This window comes from Oncorhynchus mykiss, chromosome 10, assembly GCF_057628025.1.
Source record: "Oncorhynchus mykiss isolate SJ-2025 chromosome 10, ASM5762802v1, whole genome shotgun sequence".
NCBI lineage: Eukaryota > Metazoa > Chordata > Actinopteri > Salmoniformes > Salmonidae > Oncorhynchus > Oncorhynchus mykiss.
Window position 1 is genome coordinate 72039889 of NC_143031.1, and position 19029 is coordinate 72058917.

Below are 19029 nucleotides of genomic sequence, written 5' to 3' on the forward strand. Positions count from 1 at the left end.
GTGTTGTGCCTGGTAGGTTCATTGACAATTTGGGTGAGGTTGAGGGCATCAAGCTTAGATTGTGGAATGGCCGGGGTGTTAAGCATGTCCCAGTTTAGGTCACCTAACAGCACGAGCTCTGAAGATAGACGGGGGCAATCAATTCACATGTGGTGTCCAGGTCACAGCTGGGGGGAGATGGTGGTCTATAGCAAGAGGCAACGGTGAGAGACTTGTTTCTGGAAAGGTGGATTTTTAAAAGTAGAAGCTCAGATTGTTTGGGCACAGACCTGGATAGTAGGACAGAACTCTGCAGGCTATCTCTGCAGTAGATTGCAACTCCACCCCCTTTGGCAGTTCTATCTTGTCGGAAAATATTATAGTTAGGGATGGAAATTTCAGGGTGTTTGGTGGTATTCCTAAGCCAGGATTCAGACATGGTGTGCTAAGGCAGTGCTAAGGCAAACAAACTTAGGGTTTGGGCTTCTAATGTTAACATGCATGAAACCAAGAAGTCAACAAATAAGAGCGCCTGGGGAATGGGAGTGGAGCTAGGCACTGCAGGGCGTGGATCAACCTCTACATCACCAGAGGAACAGAGGAGGAGTAGGATAAGCGTACGGCTAAAGGCTAGAAGAACTGGTCGTCTTCGGAACATAGAGTAAAAGGAGCATGTTTCTGGGCACGGTAGAATAGATTTAAGTGATAATGTACAGACAAAGATAACGTAGGATGCGAATACAGGGGTAAACCTATGCATTGAGTGACGGTGAGAGAGATATTGCCTCTAGAAACATTATTTAAACCAGGTGAGGTCACTGCATGTGTGGGAGGTAAAACTAAAGGGTTAACTAAGGCGTGTTGAGCAGGGCTAGAGGCTCTACAGTGAAATAAGGCAATAATTACTAACCAAAACAGCAATGGACAAGGCATATTGACATTAGGGAGAGGCATGCATAGCAGAGTGATCATAGGGGTCCAGTGACTGGCTCGGCGGGCCGGAGACACGGCGATTCAGGCAGCTAGCGGGCCGGGGCTAGCAGAAGTACCTTAGAGGGACGTCGTGACGGAAGAAGTCTGTTGTAGCCCCCTCGTGCTGTTACGTCTACAGACCAGTCATCATGGATCAGCAGGGCTCCGTGTGGTAAAAGGGTCCAGGTCAATTAGAAAAATAGGTATAGAGGCCAAAGGATTTGTCCGATGGGCCTCTTAAGCTAACAGTCCGATATGCTCTAGACAGCTAGCGGGCCGCGATGGGCATTCAGGGGACGTCGTGACGGAGGAGCCAGTTGAAAAACCGTTGGTAGTCCAGTCGTGATGGGTCGGCGGGGGTCCAGACCAATTGACAAAATAGGTATTGTAGCCCAAGGAGCGGCTGATGGACCTCTTCGGCTAGCCGGGAGATGGGCCTAGCAAAGGCTAGCTCCAGGCTAATTGGTTCTTACTTCGGGACAGAGACGTCAGCCAGGAGTGGCCACTCGGATAGCAGGTAGCTAGCTGCGATGATCCAGAGGAAAAAGTTCAGAGCTTGTGGTAGGAATCCGGATATATGGAGAAAAATAAGTCAGATTTGCTCTGGTTTGAGTCGCGCTGTGCAGACTGGCAAGAGTTGTCCGGGCTAAAGATAGCTGATGACCGCTAGCATTGGCTAGCTGACTACTAGCTAGTAGCTAGTTAGCTGGCTAGCTTCTGCTGGGGTTTCCGGTTCAAAAGTAAAGAAAATATCAGATCCATACCACATTGGGTGAGGCGGATTGCAGGAGAGTATGTTGAAGTTGAGGTTAAGAAAAATAAAAATAAATATATGAGAAAAAAAATACATAAAAAGATATATACAGACAAGACGAGGACAAAAGACATCTGACTGCTACGCCATCTTGGATACTATGTGATGCCATAGATGTGGTATTACAGCATATTTTCAACGCTGTGTTGCTCTTTGTTATGTTGAAGAAACAAGTTTCTCCCTTACCTACATCAGGGCCTGTATCAGATGGTACCTAGATAAGAACCTGTATCAGATGGTACCTAGATAAGAACCTGTATCAGATGATACCTAGATAAGAACCTGTATCAGATGATACCTAGATAAGAACCTGTATCAGATGATACCTAGATAAGAACCTGTATCAGATGATACGTAGATAAGAACCTGTATCAGATGATACCTAGATAAGAACCTGTATCAGATGATACGTACAGTAGATAAGAACCTGTATCAGATGATACCTAGATAAGAACCTGTATCAGATGATACCTAGATAAGAACCTGTATCAGATGATACGTACAGTAGATAAGAACCTGTATCAGATGGTAGCTAGATAAGAACCTGTATCAGATGATACGTAGATAAGAACCTGTATCAGATGATACCTAGATAAGAACCTGTATCAGATGATACGTACAGTAGATAAGAACCTGTATCAGATGATACCTAGATAAGAACCTGTATCAGATGATACCTAGATAAGAACCTGTATCAGATGATACCTAGATAAAAACCTGTATCAGATGATACCTAGATAAGAACCTGTATCAGATGATACCTAGATAAGAACCTGTATCAGATCAAATCAAACTTTATTTGTCACTTGCACTGAATACAACAAGTGTAGACTTTACCGTGAAATGCTTACTAACAAGCCCTTAACCAACAGTGCAGTTCAAGAAGAAGAAAATATTTACCAAGTAGACTAAAATAAAAAGTAATAATAAAAGTAACACAATAAGAATAACAATAACGATACCTACATAAGGACCTGTATCAGACGATACCTACATCAGGGCCTGTATCAGATGATGCCTACATCAGGGCCTGTATCAGATGATACCTACATAAGGACCTGTATCATATTATACCTAGATCAGGGCCAGCATCAGATGATACCTAGAACAGGGCCTGTATCAGATGATACCTAGATCAGGGCCTGTATCAGATGATACCTACATCAGGGCCTGTATCAGATGATACCTAGATCAGGGCCAGTATCAGATGCACATTGCAGAAACTAGACAACTTCATGTTCTCTAAGTACGCAGAGATGGAATTATGTAGGCATAGCTGACAACTGTTGTTCTGATTAAAAAACAATAAAACTGGCCTTTAGACTAGTTGTGTATCTGGAGCATCAGCATTTGTGGTTCGATTACAGGCTCAAAATGGCCAGAAACAAAGACCTTTCTTCTATTCTTGTTCTGAGAAATGAAGGCTATTCCATGTGAGAAATTTCCAAGAAACTGAAGATCTCATACAACGCTGTGTACTACTCCCTTCACAGAACAACACAAACTGGCTCTAACCAGAATAGACATGCATAGTGTTGAGTCATCCGCATACATAGACACAGTGGCCTTACTCAAAGCCAGTGGCATGTTGTAAGTAAAGATTGAAAAAAGCAAGGGGCTTAAACAGCTACCCTGGGAAATTCCTGTTTTTAACTGGAATATATTTGATAGGCTTCCATTAAAGAACACCCTCTGTGTTCTGTTAGACAAGTAACTCTTTATCCACATTATAGAAGGGGGTGTAAAGCCATAACATCAGTTTTTCCAGCAGCATACTATGATCAATGTTTAAAGCTGCACTGAACTCTAACAAGACAGCCCGCACAATCATTTTATTATAAATGTCTCTCAGCCAATCATCAGTTATTTATGTAAGTGCTGTGCTTGTTGAGAGTTCTCTATATGCATGCAGGAAGTCTGTTGTCAATTTGTTTATTGTGACATAGCATTGTATCTGGTAAAACACCATTTTTTACAGAAGTTTACTAGGGGTTGGTAGCAGGCTGATTGGTCGGTTATTTGAGCTAATAAGGGGGGATTTAGTATTCTTGGGTAGCGGAATGATTTTAGCTTCCCTCCAGGTTTGAGGGCACACACTTTCAAGTAGTTTGAAGATGTGGCAAATAGGAGTGGCAACATTGTCCGCTATTATCCTCAGTAATTTTCCATCCATATTGTCAGACCCCGGTGGCTTGTGAAAGACTTGTGAAATCCTGTTTGGATATCTTGCAGACCACCTAAACAGAGTCTGTGACAACAATTCAATTTCCCACATGTAACTTGCATTGCAGTGCTGAGCAAACATTACAACACCCTTTTAACCACGGCTCAACCTTTACAAGCAGATTCAACACTTCTGCTGTGTATTTACAATAGGTGATTGGTTAACGCTTCGCTATCAACAGTGGCAGAATTTATCATGCAGGATGAGCAAAGTCAATGGAGGGAAGTAACACCCAGATATGTACATTTGGTTCTACACACACCTCCAGCCAGGTATAAAACAAGCAGTATGGAAGGTGATCATTACATGCATGTTAAGGCACAGTTAACAGGGTACTACAAACTATCAACCAATCAGGTAAGGGAACTCTGAATGTTTTATTTTTGATAATATGGGAGACATTTTCATCAAGCAAAAGAGCACAGATGTGTGCAGAAAATACAGTTAAACTTGATGTGCAGCGTGATTTCATGTTTTGTTTTCTTCAACTATGTGTAGAATGAGGAGGCTATTATTTAACCAGAGATCAGTGTACTGAGCCATGAATGCAATGCACACAATGCAATGGGTATTTTGGATAATATGCACACAATGCAATGGGTATTTTGGATAATATGCACACAATACAATGGGTATTTTGGATAATATGCACACAATGCAATGGGTATTTTGGATAATATGCACACAATACAATGGGTATTTTGGATAATATGCACACAATGCAATGGGTATTTTGGATAATATGCACACAATGCAATGGGTATTTTGGATAATATGCACACAATGCAATGGGTATTTTGGATAATATGCACACAATGCAATGGGTATTTTGGATAATATGCACACAATGCAATGGGTATTTTGGATAATATGCACACAATACAATGGGTATTTTGGATAATATGCACACAATGCAATGGGTATTTTGGATAATATGCACACAATGCAATGGGTATTTTGGATAATATGCACACAATGCAATGGGTATTTTGGATAATATGCACACAATGCAATGGGTATTTTGGATAATATGCACACAATGCAATGGGTATTTTGGATAATATGCACACAATGCAATGGGTATTTTGGATAATATGCACACAATACAATGGGTATTTTGGATAATATGCACACAATGCAATGGGTATTTTGGATAATATGCACACAATGCAATGGGTATTTTGGATAATATGCACACAATGCAATGGGTATTTTGGATAATATGCACACAATGCAATGGGTATTTTGGATAATATGCACACAATGCAATGGGTATTTTGGATAATATGCACACAATGCAATGGGTATTTTGGATAATATGCACACAATGCAATGGGTATTTTGGATAATATGCACACAATGCAATGGGTATTTTGGATAATATGCACACAATGTAATGGGTATTTTGGATAATATGCACACAATGCAATGGGTATTTTGGATAATATGCACACAATGCAATGGGTATTTTGGATAATATGCACACAATGCAATGGGTATTTTGGATAATATGCACACAATACAATGGGTATTTTGGATAATATGCACACAATGCAATGGGTATTTTGGATAATATGCACACAATGCAATGGGTATTTTGGATAATATGCACACAATGCAATGGGTATTTTGGATAATATGCACACAATGCAATGGGTATTTTGGATAATATGCACACAATGCAATGGGTATTTTGGATAATATGCACACAATGCAATGGGTATTTTGGATAATATGCACACAATGCAATGGGTATTTTGGATAATATGCACACAATGCAATGGGTATTTTGGATAATATGCACACAATGCAATGGGTATTTTGGATAATATGCACACAATGCAATGGGTATTTTGGATAATATGCACACAATGCAATGGGTATTTTGGATAATATGCACACAATGCAATGGGTATTTTGGATAATATGCACACAATGCAATGGGTATTTTGGATAATATGCACACAATGCAATGGGTATTTTGGATAATATGCACACAATGCAATGGGTATTTTGGATAATATGCACACAATGCAATGGGTATTTTGGATAATATGCACACAATGCAATGGGTATTTTGGATAATATGCACACAATGCAATGGGTATTTTGGATAATATGCACACAATGCAATGGGTATTTTGGATAATATGCACAATGAATAAGAATATTACTCCTGTCTATGGTTCATTTGCTCACTGTCATTTGCTTGTGCAAAATGTCCCCCTACATGCTGTGTGTATGCAATAACTGTGGCTTTGCAAGTTTGTTATTCAAGCAAGAATACCCTAAAAAAAATGATTTTGTTATTAAAACAGATATCATGCAAGTCTTAATATTTGCAGAAATGTTTGCACTGTCTACATTGAATGAACTGTTGTTTGCTGTGCAGTCTCAGTGTGTGCAGATAAGCCTATCGTAGTGTTTTTCAGAGTCAAAATGCCAAAATACAAGGTGACTGTGTACACACACAACATCGCAACTGGCACCACGATGAACAACATCTTCATCAAGCTGGTTGGCGAAAAAGGAGAGAGTAAGCGCACGTGGCTCACTAGCTTGAAGGGACTCTTCTATCAAGACACAGTAAGTCAGTGCTCCTATCAGTACTAAGAGATATTTCTCTTTAAAACTAGAATCCTTAATTGAAACAATAACAAAGAGGCACCCCGCCTCTGTTTTGGTAAAAAGCTGAGGGATGGGCTTGTAGAAATGTCACCATTCTCAAAATCATAGAAAAATGTGTACTTTTAACCATGTTTTGTGGCTATAGCTTAGTGTTTGTTCACATTTACAATGTTTACAAACATTGGTGTAAAACAAGCTTATATTTTGGGTTCTGATTGGGTAAGACAGTTGAACTAAGCAATTATAAATTACATTCTTCAAGAATCTATGGGTATATATAATTAAAAATTATAATAATGGATGTAGCAACAAATTATTCTAGCTTCAATAAGACTTACCATTTGCATTTTTCAAATACTGTACTCAAAACACCCAAAAGAACCCAATATGTTCATTAACATATAGTGTATATGACATGAAGACTTTGTTGCCTGTATGTTGGACACTTAAGTAATAATACTGGTAGTACAGGATTAGTTATATTTGCCTTTGTTACTTGCTTTCTCACACAGTCCAGATTCCGCTCTCTCTCGCTCTCTCTCTCTCATCTTCTCTCTCTGCCCTTCCCTTTATCTCTCTCTCACTCACTCCCTCCCTCCATCCATCTCATTCTCTCATTCCCTCCATCTATCTCTCACTTCCTCCATCTCTCTCTCCCCTGCTCTCTCTGCAGGGGTCTCGTGAATTCGACGTGGTGTGCCCCTTTTCACTCGGCAAGCTGGTGCTGATAGAGCTGGACAAACAGCCCCTCCCACTCTTCCCCCTGGATGCCTGGTTCCCATCCAAGGTTGTCGTGACGACGCCAGAGAGAGGCACATGCCAGTTCCCTATCTACTGTTGGATTCTGGACAAGGAGGTGCACCTGTTCAGAGAGGGCACAGGTCAGCACGGTGTGACGTTATGAAACAACATCACATGCAAACATGTTAGAATGAGTAATGCATGGGGAAAAAATGGATACTTGCAGCCATTGTGATTTATTTTAATTTTTTTATTTTTCAGCTAAAAGGCTCTGTGATGAAACTAATCATCTTGCCAGGTACAGCAGGGAACTGGAGATGAAGACGAGAACTGAGCTGTACTGGTAGGTGCTGTGGTCTTTCGTCCTAGCTGCCCAGTCTGTCCATTATATCTGACCAACCTCCATATATTTCCTGCTCCTCCTCTTTCTCCTGCTCCTCCTGCTCCTCCTCCTACTCAGCTGGGATACCTACAAGGAGGGTTTCCCCGGCAGCATGAAGGCAGACAACCCTCTGGATCTTCCCAGCGAGATCCAATTCTCGTTCACCAAGGCCACCCAGTTCCTCTTCACCGCCGCCACCGGGTGAGTTCCCCACCTAAGCCAAATGAATACCCGACTTGAGTACACAACACGAGAATGCAATGTGCTACTCGTAATGGCTTCCCTATGTGGTTATGTGGTAAGTTACAGAATGAGGAATCGGCGTGCTCAACTCGAAGGTCTGTAGTAACTAAAAGTTGTTGGGTGCCGGGTTCAAAAGGCATGCACTGGGGGGGGAACCCCAAAACCCTCATTCATTAAAATATTCTCTACATTTTAATGTATTTTTAGGCACTAGAAGTTGTGAAAAATAGTAGAATAATGTATGTGAATAATGAATGTAAATTATGATTGTGAAAAAAGATACTACAATGTTTCATCATTTATAACTGTGTGAATGTGTGAATGTGTGAATTTTTCTCCAAACGCTGATGAAGGCTATCGCCCAAATGTGTCTGATTGCTCTGCCCTCTCCTGCTGATAATTACATTAAAACTTGAGAATAGTTCAGTGCGGATTTGAGCTTTTTTCCTTTGTCCAGTACGTGGTGAGTTTAACATTTTGGGTTGTACACACTTGCATATTTTTACGACTATGCAGGACAGCCATTTTTGCGTAGCTAATTGCGTTGCATACGTCGGGCATAATTCATCCTCTAAGGACAGTTCAAATAGTACTTCCTGCAGCCGATCATTAATACTCTTCTAAAGTATTCCATTCATTTATATTGTTGAGTTGTACATTTGCTTTGTGAAACTCTATTGGCTCAGCTTGACATAGTTCATTGTCTCCCATTCTGTAGGATCACTGAGCTGAAACTAATGGGGTATTCTGACAGCAAGAAGAGCTGGAAAAACATTGATGAAATCAGCAATGTCTGCCTCAATAGAACTGTCATCTCAGGTGAGTGCATTTCATAGCTGCTTTTGCAATATTAACTCCAGGGGCCTGTTTATTAGGTGTTAAATGTTTTGAAACAAAGAGAAAGGGGAAGTAATACTACTTGAATATGTCCAATAAAAATATACATTCAGTACCAGTCAAAAGATTGGACACACCTACCCATTCAAGTTTTTTTTCTTCATTTTCACTATTTTCTACATTTGAGAATAATAGTGAAGACGTTAAAACTATGAAATAACACATATGGAATCATGTAGTAACCAAAAAAGTGTTAAACAAATATTTTATATTTGAGATTCTTCAAAGTAGCAACCCTTTGGCTTGATGACAGCTTTGCACACTCTTGGCATTCTCTCGACCAGCTTCAAACTTTTGACTGGTACTCTATATACTGAAAACGACCCTGGTTTACTAGGCATCATCTGGAAGAAAACAGACTGAAACAGGGAGGGAATACCTGTCCAATAAGAAACGATTGATTTTATTTTCTGTTGCAAAAGGTTTTACTACGGTGTGCACTAATTAATACGACCCAGAATTTCCTCCTTCCAGACTACGCACAGGAGCACTGGAAGGAAGACGAGTTTTTCGGGTACCAGTATCTGAACGGCTGCAACCCCATGTTGATCCGTCGCTGCTCGGAGTTGCCGGCAAATTTCCCCGTCACAGGAGACATGGTCAAGCCCTCTCTTCGTGGATCGTCCAGCCTCCTAAAGGAATTGCAGGTACTGTACAGTATGTCAAAATGGGACTCTTTGTTAAAAGTTGCCTAAATTATTGCAGTACCACTTCTACCAAGGGTGGCGCTGGACTAGGGGCAGTCCTCTTGGACCAAGGTGAATATCTTAGATATTCACAATTATCAATGGAAGTCAATGGAGATCCTTTTGTTGGATGTCTAGACGTCCACTTTCTTGGACCATCAGAAGCATGTACCAGATTCCTTTTTGGACCTACAGATGACTTTTGTGGAGGTCCATCCAGTACGTTTCTCAATAGCTAGGTTTCCATCCAATTGGCGATAGATTTTCATGCAAATATTCTCAATTCCGCATAAAAAAATGTGCACATTTCCCCACGATAGATGTTTCCATCAAATTGACCTGTTGCGGAAAAAAGTCTGTGTGATGACGTAGTGTACATAAAAATAACCTTTATGGTTCTCATGTACCCAAACATAAAAATACCCTTTATGGTTCCCATGTACCCAAACATAAAAATAAAATAAAAACTCTGATTGCTTTGTCACAATTATTTTTCTGTTAAATAGCGAATGTGCCCACTCTGGTCTTGGCTTGTGCACTCTAGCCAACAGCTGGCAGATACAGTGCAGGTATAGCCTTCATTATGATATTATTATTATTATATGGACAAAAAATATATAATTTTATTTATCAATGGCAGTCAAGCATCGGTAATCATGTCACCAGAAAATGACCCTAGATATGTATTGGAAAGGACCATCAAGTTCATCACTGTGCACTTTCACCACCCTGTAAAGTTCATCATGACTTATTTCATCTAATAAACTGTATGTTTTCCTGAGTCGTAGTGAGAGGACCACACAACATGTGACTCAAGTTTACTTAGATATGATGGTTATTATATCAATTTTTGCACATAAAAGTGCCATTCCACCACCATTTCTCGCATAATACATTTTACAGACACAAAAATATCCCACCTTGTCTAGCATATTTTGTTTTGTTGACATGCTGAGGGTTTACAGACAAACGTTCTGTTTCCTTCAGGCCGGTCGTGACATTTTCTATCTGACATGTACTTCAAAAATGTTGGATGAAACCTGGTCACTGATAAATGAAAAACATCAAATCAAAATCAAATCAAATGTATTTATATAGCCCTTCGTACATCAGCTGATATCTCAAAGTGCTGTACAGAAACCCAGCCTAAAACCCCAAACAGCAAGCAGGTGCAGGTGTAGAAGCACGGTGTATAGGAAAAACTCCCTAGAAAGGACAAAACCTAGGAAGAAACCTAGAGAGGAACCAGGCTATGTGGGGTGGCCAGTCCTCTTCTGGCTGTGCCGGGTGGAGATTATAACAGAACATGGCCAAGATGTTCAAATGTTCATAAATGACCAGCATGATCAAATAATAATAAGGCAGAACAGTTGAAACTGGAGCAGCAGCACGGCCAGGTGGACTGGGGACAGAAAGGAGTCATCATGTCAGGTAGTCCTGGGGCATGGTCCTAGGGCTCAGGTCCTCCGAGAGAGAGAAAGAAAGAGAGAAAGAGAGAATTAGAGAAAGCACACTTAAATTCACACAGGACACCGAATAGGACAGGAGAAGTACTCCAGATATAACAAACTGACCCTAGCCCCCCGACACAAACTACTGCAGCATAAATACTGGAGGCTGAGACCAGCTTGGAGGCTGAGACCAGTATTACTTTCTTTTATGTTTTTGTGGGGGGATGGTAACCCTAAAGTCAAAGAAAGTAATCGCAAAAATAACTTTATTGGATGTTTTTTGGGATAATCCTAGTAAAACACAGAGCTACAATATCTGTCCCATTCCAAAATACCAAGAAAGTGAACCATAATCCTAACCTGTTGCATTTTTGCATTCTATCCTACAGTAACTTTTGGATTTATTCTCCCATGTCATCCAATCCCTAACAGAGCGGCAACATATTCCTGCTTGACTACAAGAACCTGGATGGATTAAAGGCAAATGTGATCAATACGAAAAAACAGTACATGGTGGCTCCTCTGGTTCTGCTCTACAGAACCCCTGATGACAAGCTGGTTCCCATCGCCATCCAGGTAAGGTTGCCCTAACTAACTTTGAAGTGAAGAATACAGTCACGGAGACCATTACAAGTGAGAGAGTCTGTAAACCCATCATGTTTCAATCTCCTTTAGAGAGCCCACTTACCCATGGAGGCTGGTGGAGATAGAAATGGAGAGTACGGGCTCATTACTACCGCTCCCTTCTTTATGTTCCAAACATTACAACTAGCCCGTCCTCCCCATGTTTCCCTCCACCAGCCTCCACTGTATCTGACAGCGCCCAAAGAAAATATGTTTGATATTGGGTTGTGGTTTCCGCAAGGCTCTTTTTGAGTGAGAGTGTCATTCCAGTTTATATTTGTGTTATTGTGTCATTACATGTTAAATATGACTATGGCTAGTGAAAATGTCTTGTGAAATACATAAGGGATAATCAACGACTATGTGTTCTCTGGAAAATAATGAATAATGAGGTGTGTTCCACAACGCGCTAGCAGAGTGGAACTGACCTTCCACAGAGTTACATTACTTTCCAGAGTACGCATAGAGCCCCTGTCACGCCCTGACTGTAGATTGCTTTGTATGTTTCTATTTCTAGTTTGGTTAGGGTGTGATGTGGGTGGGTATTCTATGTTGTATGTCTAGGTGTTGTGTTTCTATGTTTAGGCCTGGTATGGTCCTTTATTCGCTTGTTTTCTGTGTTCAGTGGAATAAATATGATGAACACTTACTACGCTGCATATTGGTCCGATATTTCTTACTCCTCCTCAGAAGAGGAAGATGACAACCGTTACAGCCCCGAGTTGATTATCCCTATTATATCATGGCTATAATTTAGCACATTTACTGCTAGAAATGTGTTCCTTTCAGGGATAAAAGAGTTCAACATCCACTAAAATAGCTAGCAAATTTACTAGATAGCGACACTAGTTGCCTGGGTAACCAAAAATACTTGCTAGTTTAGCTAACCAAACCATCAGTCCTAGCTTCCTATTATAAATTTGAATTCATTGTTGAGCTTATAATATGAATTTTTTTAAATGTAAACAAATGTATCAACATTTTAAGCTAAACGGTCTGATCTGTTGCTTCAGCCTATTACATATTTACATTATTCATGTGCAGTGGTTGTATGCATTTTGAATCTGTAGAACCGTAGACATATTTTGTATCATCCCAGTGATGACAGGAAGCCCTTAATTATAAAGACATAACAAGTAGGCTATTTGGTTGTAATTGTAATGTTGCAACATTTTATAGACTATCAAGGGTGTCCAACTGTCCTCCAGGAGAGCCTTAAAGGGGCAGTGTTGTATTTTGAGACTGATTGAATATGCGAAGAAGCCAATAGACAGAGTGTAGCCTCCATGTTTGTCTGATTCTCTATGGTTAAAAAAAATCTAGTAATGCATTTAATTTTGTAAAGTGGTTCCTTGCATCATACAATGATGTACAAATGGTGTTACAGACCATTTTTTTGTGTCTTGAGCTTTTGGTAAAAAAGGTTTCCTACTTGTCCTAAGGACAAGTGGCTAAAAAAGTAAATGTCAAGCCCTAAACCAAAAAGATTTGTAACGATAGCAGAACCCTTTTTGGTGCTATGTAGAACCATTTTTTATAGTTATTTATAGAACTTTAGGAAAAGGGTTCTTTATAGCACCATAAACGTTCCATTTATAACCTTAAGTTCATGGTTATTTACAGAACCTTCAAAAAAGGGTTCTATGTTGCACCAAAAAGGAATCCGCTAATGTTATTATTTGTATTTTTCCATTAAACAGGGATAATGTTGCTGGTAGCCATCTATGAGGTACCTAACACTCTCTCTCTCCACAGCTGAAGCAGAAGCCTGCAAAAGACAACCCCATCTTCCTTCCTACTGACTCTGAGTATGACTGGCTCCTGGCCAAGATCTTTGTGAGGAGCGCTGACTTTCAAGAGCACCAGCTCAACGTCCACCTGCTGCGCACTCACCTCCTGGCTGAGGTGTTCGCTGTAGCACTGCTGCGCAACATGCCCATGGTGCACCCCCTCTACAAGGTACATAACACAGTACAGCATAGCATAACATAGCATAAACCCAGGAGGTTGGTGGAACCCTAATTGGGGAGGACGGGCAAGTGGTAATGGCTGGAGTGGAATGTTATCAAACACATGGCTTCCATTCACTCCATTCCAGCCTTTACTGTGAGCCGTCCTCCCCCCAGCAGCCTCCACTGAGCATAACATAACATAGCATTGCATAACATAATATAGCATAGCATAATATAGCATAACATATCATAGCATAACATAATATAGCACAGCATAGCATAATATAATATAGCTTAGCATAACATATCATTGAATAGCATAACATCATATAGCATACAACAAGATAATATATTATAGCATAACAGAATATAGCATAGCATAGCATAACATAACATAATATAGCATAGCATAGCATATTATTATGTCCAGTTGAAAAGTTGAAAAGTATAGTGCTCCGAGGATCAAATAAAATAAAATTTTATTTGTCACATGCACCGAATGCACCGAATATAACAGCTTTAGACCATACCGTGAAATGCTTACCTATCAACAATGCAGTTAAGTAAATAGAATTAAGAAAATATTGACTAAATAAACTAAAGTACAAAAAAATAACACAATAAAATAACAATAACGAGGCTATATACAGGCGGTACCGGTACCGAGTCAATGTGCGTGGGTACAGGTTACTCGAAGTAATTGAAGAATTTGTACATGTAGGCAGTGGTAAAGTGAGGGGTGGGATCAATATAAATAGTCCGGGTGGCCATTTAATTGATCGTTCAGCAATCTTATGGCTTGTGGGTAGTAGCTGTTAATGAGCCTTTTGGACCTAGACCTGGAGCTCCGGTACTGCTTGCCGTGCGGTAGCAGAGAGAGCAGTCTATGACTTGGGTGACTCAAGTCTTTGACAAATTTTGGGGCCTTCCTCTGACACCGCCTAGTATAGAGGTACTGAATGGCAGGAAGCTTGGCCCCAGTGATGTACTGGCCCGTACACACTACCCTCTGTAGCGCCTTACAGTTGGATGCTGAGCAGTTGCCATACCAGGCGGTGATGCAACCGGTCAGGATCCTCTCGATAGTGCAGCTGTAGAACTTTTTAATGATCTGAGGACCCAGGGCAAATCTCTTCGGTCTCCTGTGGGGGAATAGGCATTGTCGTGCCCTCTTCCCGACTGTCTTGGTGTGTTTGCACCATGACAGAGGATAATGACACATGAAAGTATAATACATTTTTTTCTAATGTGGTCCTCCAGACAGTCTTTACTAAAGCCAGTTTCTCTCTTCGGATTGTTAACCATCCATCCTTCTCTCCACCCTGGTTTACTGCTTTAGCTTCTGATTCCACACACCCGCTACTCCCTCCAGATCAACCTCTTGGCCCGGGCATTTCTAATAGCTGATGAAGGAGTTTTCACTCAGGTAGGCTACTGAGTGGACTGTTTCCATAGAAGTGTGTGGTGTCCATATTAGGAATCACACATCCATGGAAGTTGTGTCAGAGTCAGCGTGCATGCGGTTGTATGTCTTGTAGTGAACCTACAGTACCCCCATGTATGGTCATTTGGCCCTCCTGGTCAACATACTTGCTGGTAGGTTCACTATCTCTCATAGAACCAGTGTAATATTGCAGCTTAGTTAAAGTACATTATAATGTTACAGAATTATGTAATCAAGTAACTTTAAGTGACGTTGTAGTTTGCTGCTTCGGGCGGAGAGGCGATGAATGAGATCCTGAGGAGATCTGTGGCCTCATTGACCTACAGCTCCCTCTGTATGCCGGAAGACATCACTGCACGAGGTCTGGAGTCAGTCCCCAACAACTACTACAGGGATGATGGACTCAAGCTGTGGGACATCATCCACAGGTAGGCTACGACAGAGCAGTAGAGCAGACCTACATGGTGGTAGTACAGTATCATCCGCTGGTAGAATCTACAGTGAAAGCATAGCTCTACATAGATATGATATCTTCTTCTTCCTTCGTTCTTCCGTTGTCGCCTTCCGTATAGGTTTGTAGAGGGAGTGATTGGTTTCTATTACAAGAGTGACTCAGAGGTCCGGGAAGACCAGGAACTACAGAACTGGATCAAGGATATCTTTGACCATGGCTTCCTGGCCCAAGAATGCACAGGTGACGATGTACAGGGTAATATGGGGGTGTGTTGTAATGACGTATGGTGAAATGTCTTGTTTTTGCCAATATGTTTTTTGGTTTCTGGTCCATAACTTCCCCGGCATAACTCACAACTTCCATGGACGTGACTGTCCTATAGTAACAGTCCACCCAGCTCCCCTGCCATAACTCCATTCATCACACACCTCTCTCGGTTCTTATCTTTCTGTCCAGGAATCCCTCAGTCTTTCTCTACTGTGCCAGAGGTCGTCAAGTTCGTCACCATGGTGATCTTCACCTGCTCAGGCCAGCATTCTGCTGTCAACTCTGGACAGGTGGGTGTAGCGTAGCCCATACTTTTTTTCAAGTCTGTTATTAATCTAAATCTAAGCACTACTGATGTTTTCTGCCTCCTCTACCATTTAGGAAGATACGTATTTGTAAAAATGTTGCAAAGTTTTGCTGTAATTCCTTGCCACTGTCAAATCATTTCAGAATACCACCATATTGGATGTCAGTAATAATCAGTCATTGTTCTTCTTGTTACAGTATGACTATGGTGGCTGGATGCCCAACACCCCCATCTCCCTTAAACAGCCACCTCCCACCACTAAGGGGCAGTCTACTGAGAGCACCATGCTGAAGACCTTCCCCGATGTCGGCACAACAGCACAGGGCATGTCCACTATGTGGCTCCTTAGCAAGCAATCCAGTGACTCTGTGAGTCTGCCATCTTTCATGAACTATTATCAATATCATCTAAGCCCAAAGACTATATTTAGCTACAAAATATCCTAATTACGGTGTCGTATCTATGGAATCATTAGACTGAAGATTTATTAATCAAATAACTCTAATTATTATTATGCGCTTAAACTGATTAATCATGTAACTGTAATTAACTAGGAAGTCAGGGCACCAAGGAAAATATTAAGATTACAAAGTTATAATTTTCCTAATTCAACTTTTCAGATATTTTAATATCTGATCAATTAGTCTTCTTAATTAATGAACTATTTACTTTACCTCACATTAGTCTCATTCCAAACATCGTAAATGGTTGGTTATCTGCACGAACCCAGTCTTCACTGTGAGTCATCCATACCTCAATTGTATTAAATCATTTATTTACTAACTAAGTAATTCACAGAAATGCATAAACAAGCAGTAGATAGTTACAAGGAAATGATAACGGAGTTTCCCTAGTGGGATAAACTGGCATCGCAGCTTGGTGTACAAAAGGGGAGTGGGGGTCGACTGAGATAAGACAACACACAGTTGATAATTATAACAATTGAAATGCTAATCCTTTGCACATGAACGCTCACTCATTCAGGAACAATTGATGCTTCGGCGGTTGTCGGTCTTCGCGTTCAATGATACCGAATTCCTAGCTGCAGACTAGTAATTAATATCAAAGACTTGTTCTTATTCTGTCGGTATCGATAGTCTAAGAGTTTAACCACGTGGGATGGTTAAAAGATTCAGCAGTCTGGTCTCAAACCTTGGCCCTCTCGTTATCGAGGTAAGCTGGTCTGCAACCTTTGTCCTCTCGTAATTGAGAGAAACATGGTCTGTTGAGAAATTCACAAGGTGGGGCTTTTATTCCGGAGAGCAGAAAAAGGTTGTCTCATGACGTCAGGTCCTAATTACATAATTTTACAAGCAGTATCATCCTCACTCATTCATCTTATACAACAATTAGATGTAAACCTCATATCTGAGGTTATTATATAAACAGCTTTATGGTAATAGCCCTTTATGGTATTGTCTCCCATGAGTTTCACAAAATTGTACCAAAAGGACCAGTTCGTAGCTGGATTCTTCGCCGATCTTTTATACCATCTCCATAAATATTGTTCGGACCTCAAGTTCTGTGAGGAGGAAGAAATTCCTTTGTTCTCTTCTATGAAAACTTTACTCTCTCACTATACTGTGGCCATGAGGAGATAATCTCCTCCAGGAATTTACTCCCTCTCTCTGACCACAGCAGCCTGGGTGTAGAAGACAGGGGGGTAGGGGGATGGTGCATAGAAAATGGCTGGTGCAGAGGGAGGGGTGCTCGCTGTACCCAAAGTGGGCAACATCATGACAACATGTGCTTTTTAATGTTAATGATTTAGTAACTAGCAATATTTTGCTAACTTCAATTATTCTCCATATGCAGGTGACCCTTGGCCAGTACCCAGAGGAGCACTTCAACGAGATTCCACCCTGCAGGATGATTCAGAAATTCCAGACGGATCTGAAGGTCTTCAGCGAGACCGTCAAGGCCAGGAACTCTGGACTACCAGTGCCATACACCTACATGGACCCTGCTTTGGTGGAGAACAGCGTGGCCATTTAGATAAGCCAAGGGCCTAGACCAGGGTCCAGTTCATTAGGCACTAATTGGAAGAAAACTGAGGACCTACCTGGACTTTTCCAGTTAGGTTTATTTTTGTTGTACTTTGTGCAGCTTTTTAAAATGTTTTCCATTGAGTGCCCTGATGAACATGACCCAATGATTCTGGAGGCATGCGCTAGTAAACATGCTTCAATCTATTAAATGTTTTATTGAGCATGATCATTTTTGGGGCTTCAATAAACAAATATCTTAATTCAATCAGATAAAGGGAAATCACACTGTGGGTTCAGTCAGAATGTTATCGCTGTATCAGAAGTGTTAACTGTGTTAATCCAACACACACCGCCACATGGTGTCCCTCACAGACTAAGAACACTTGTTGATGTTATTATTACCTTAGACGTGTTAATGGATGTTAAGAAATACAGGGTCTTTCTGACAGATTCATTTCTGGTGCCATATAACTACGGACTACAGGGACTCCTGGTGAAAATGAGTTCTCCTGCTAAATGATGTGACACTGAAATGTTGATGAACAGTAAACAAGTGTCAGAATAATATGAGAGAACAATAGGTGTGACTCATTTACAATTAAAAGCTAATAATTTGTATCTCTAGTCTTCTTGTGATATTTGCCACATCTCATTTTGGTTGATGCCCTGTCTACCTCATGTATTAATTAAAAAATACATGTATAAAATGAAGTTATACTCTCATTTCCTGCTTGTTTTAAGTCACCTTTATCATCCTGACCCGAACCAAACTGGTTCCAACAATGTAACCAGGCCATCTCAGTACAGGCTGGCTCAGTTCGGCCCAGTACACAGCAAAAGTGTTGGGTCCCTAACACCATGGATGTTTCAAATTCTGACATAAATGACCACTTTGGTAGTGCTGATGCTGTTACACTTACTCAGTGTTAGGGAATGACATGTAGTGTTACAGTATTTTGGGGGGGGGGGGGGTTGT

General features: G+C 40.8%; 1 protein-coding gene across 2 annotated transcripts; it reads left to right on the top strand.

Annotated features, from left to right (window-relative positions):
- The first annotated feature begins 4262 nt into the window (after positions 1-4262).
- LOC149980183 (polyunsaturated fatty acid lipoxygenase ALOX15B-like) lies at positions 4263-18764 on the top strand. 2 transcript variants are annotated; one of them, XM_090187805.1, is made up of 15 exons: positions 4263-4346; positions 6422-6575; positions 7291-7498; positions 7620-7701; positions 7819-7941; positions 8702-8802; positions 9355-9527; positions 11450-11593; positions 13397-13600; positions 14933-15019; positions 15296-15465; positions 15610-15731; positions 15948-16048; positions 16263-16433; positions 17881-18764. In XM_090187805.1, the coding sequence occupies exons 2-15, from the start codon at positions 6429-6431 to the stop codon at positions 18058-18060; spliced, it is 2013 nt and encodes a 670-aa protein (XP_090043931.1). In that variant the 5' UTR covers positions 4263-4346; positions 6422-6428; the 3' UTR covers positions 18061-18764. The 2 variants fall into 2 exon arrangements, with proteins under 2 accessions (XP_090043931.1, XP_090043932.1); XM_090187806.1 differs by lacking the exon at positions 4263-4346 and having other exon boundaries at positions 6315-6575.
- The last annotated feature ends 265 nt before the right edge of the window (positions 18765-19029 follow it).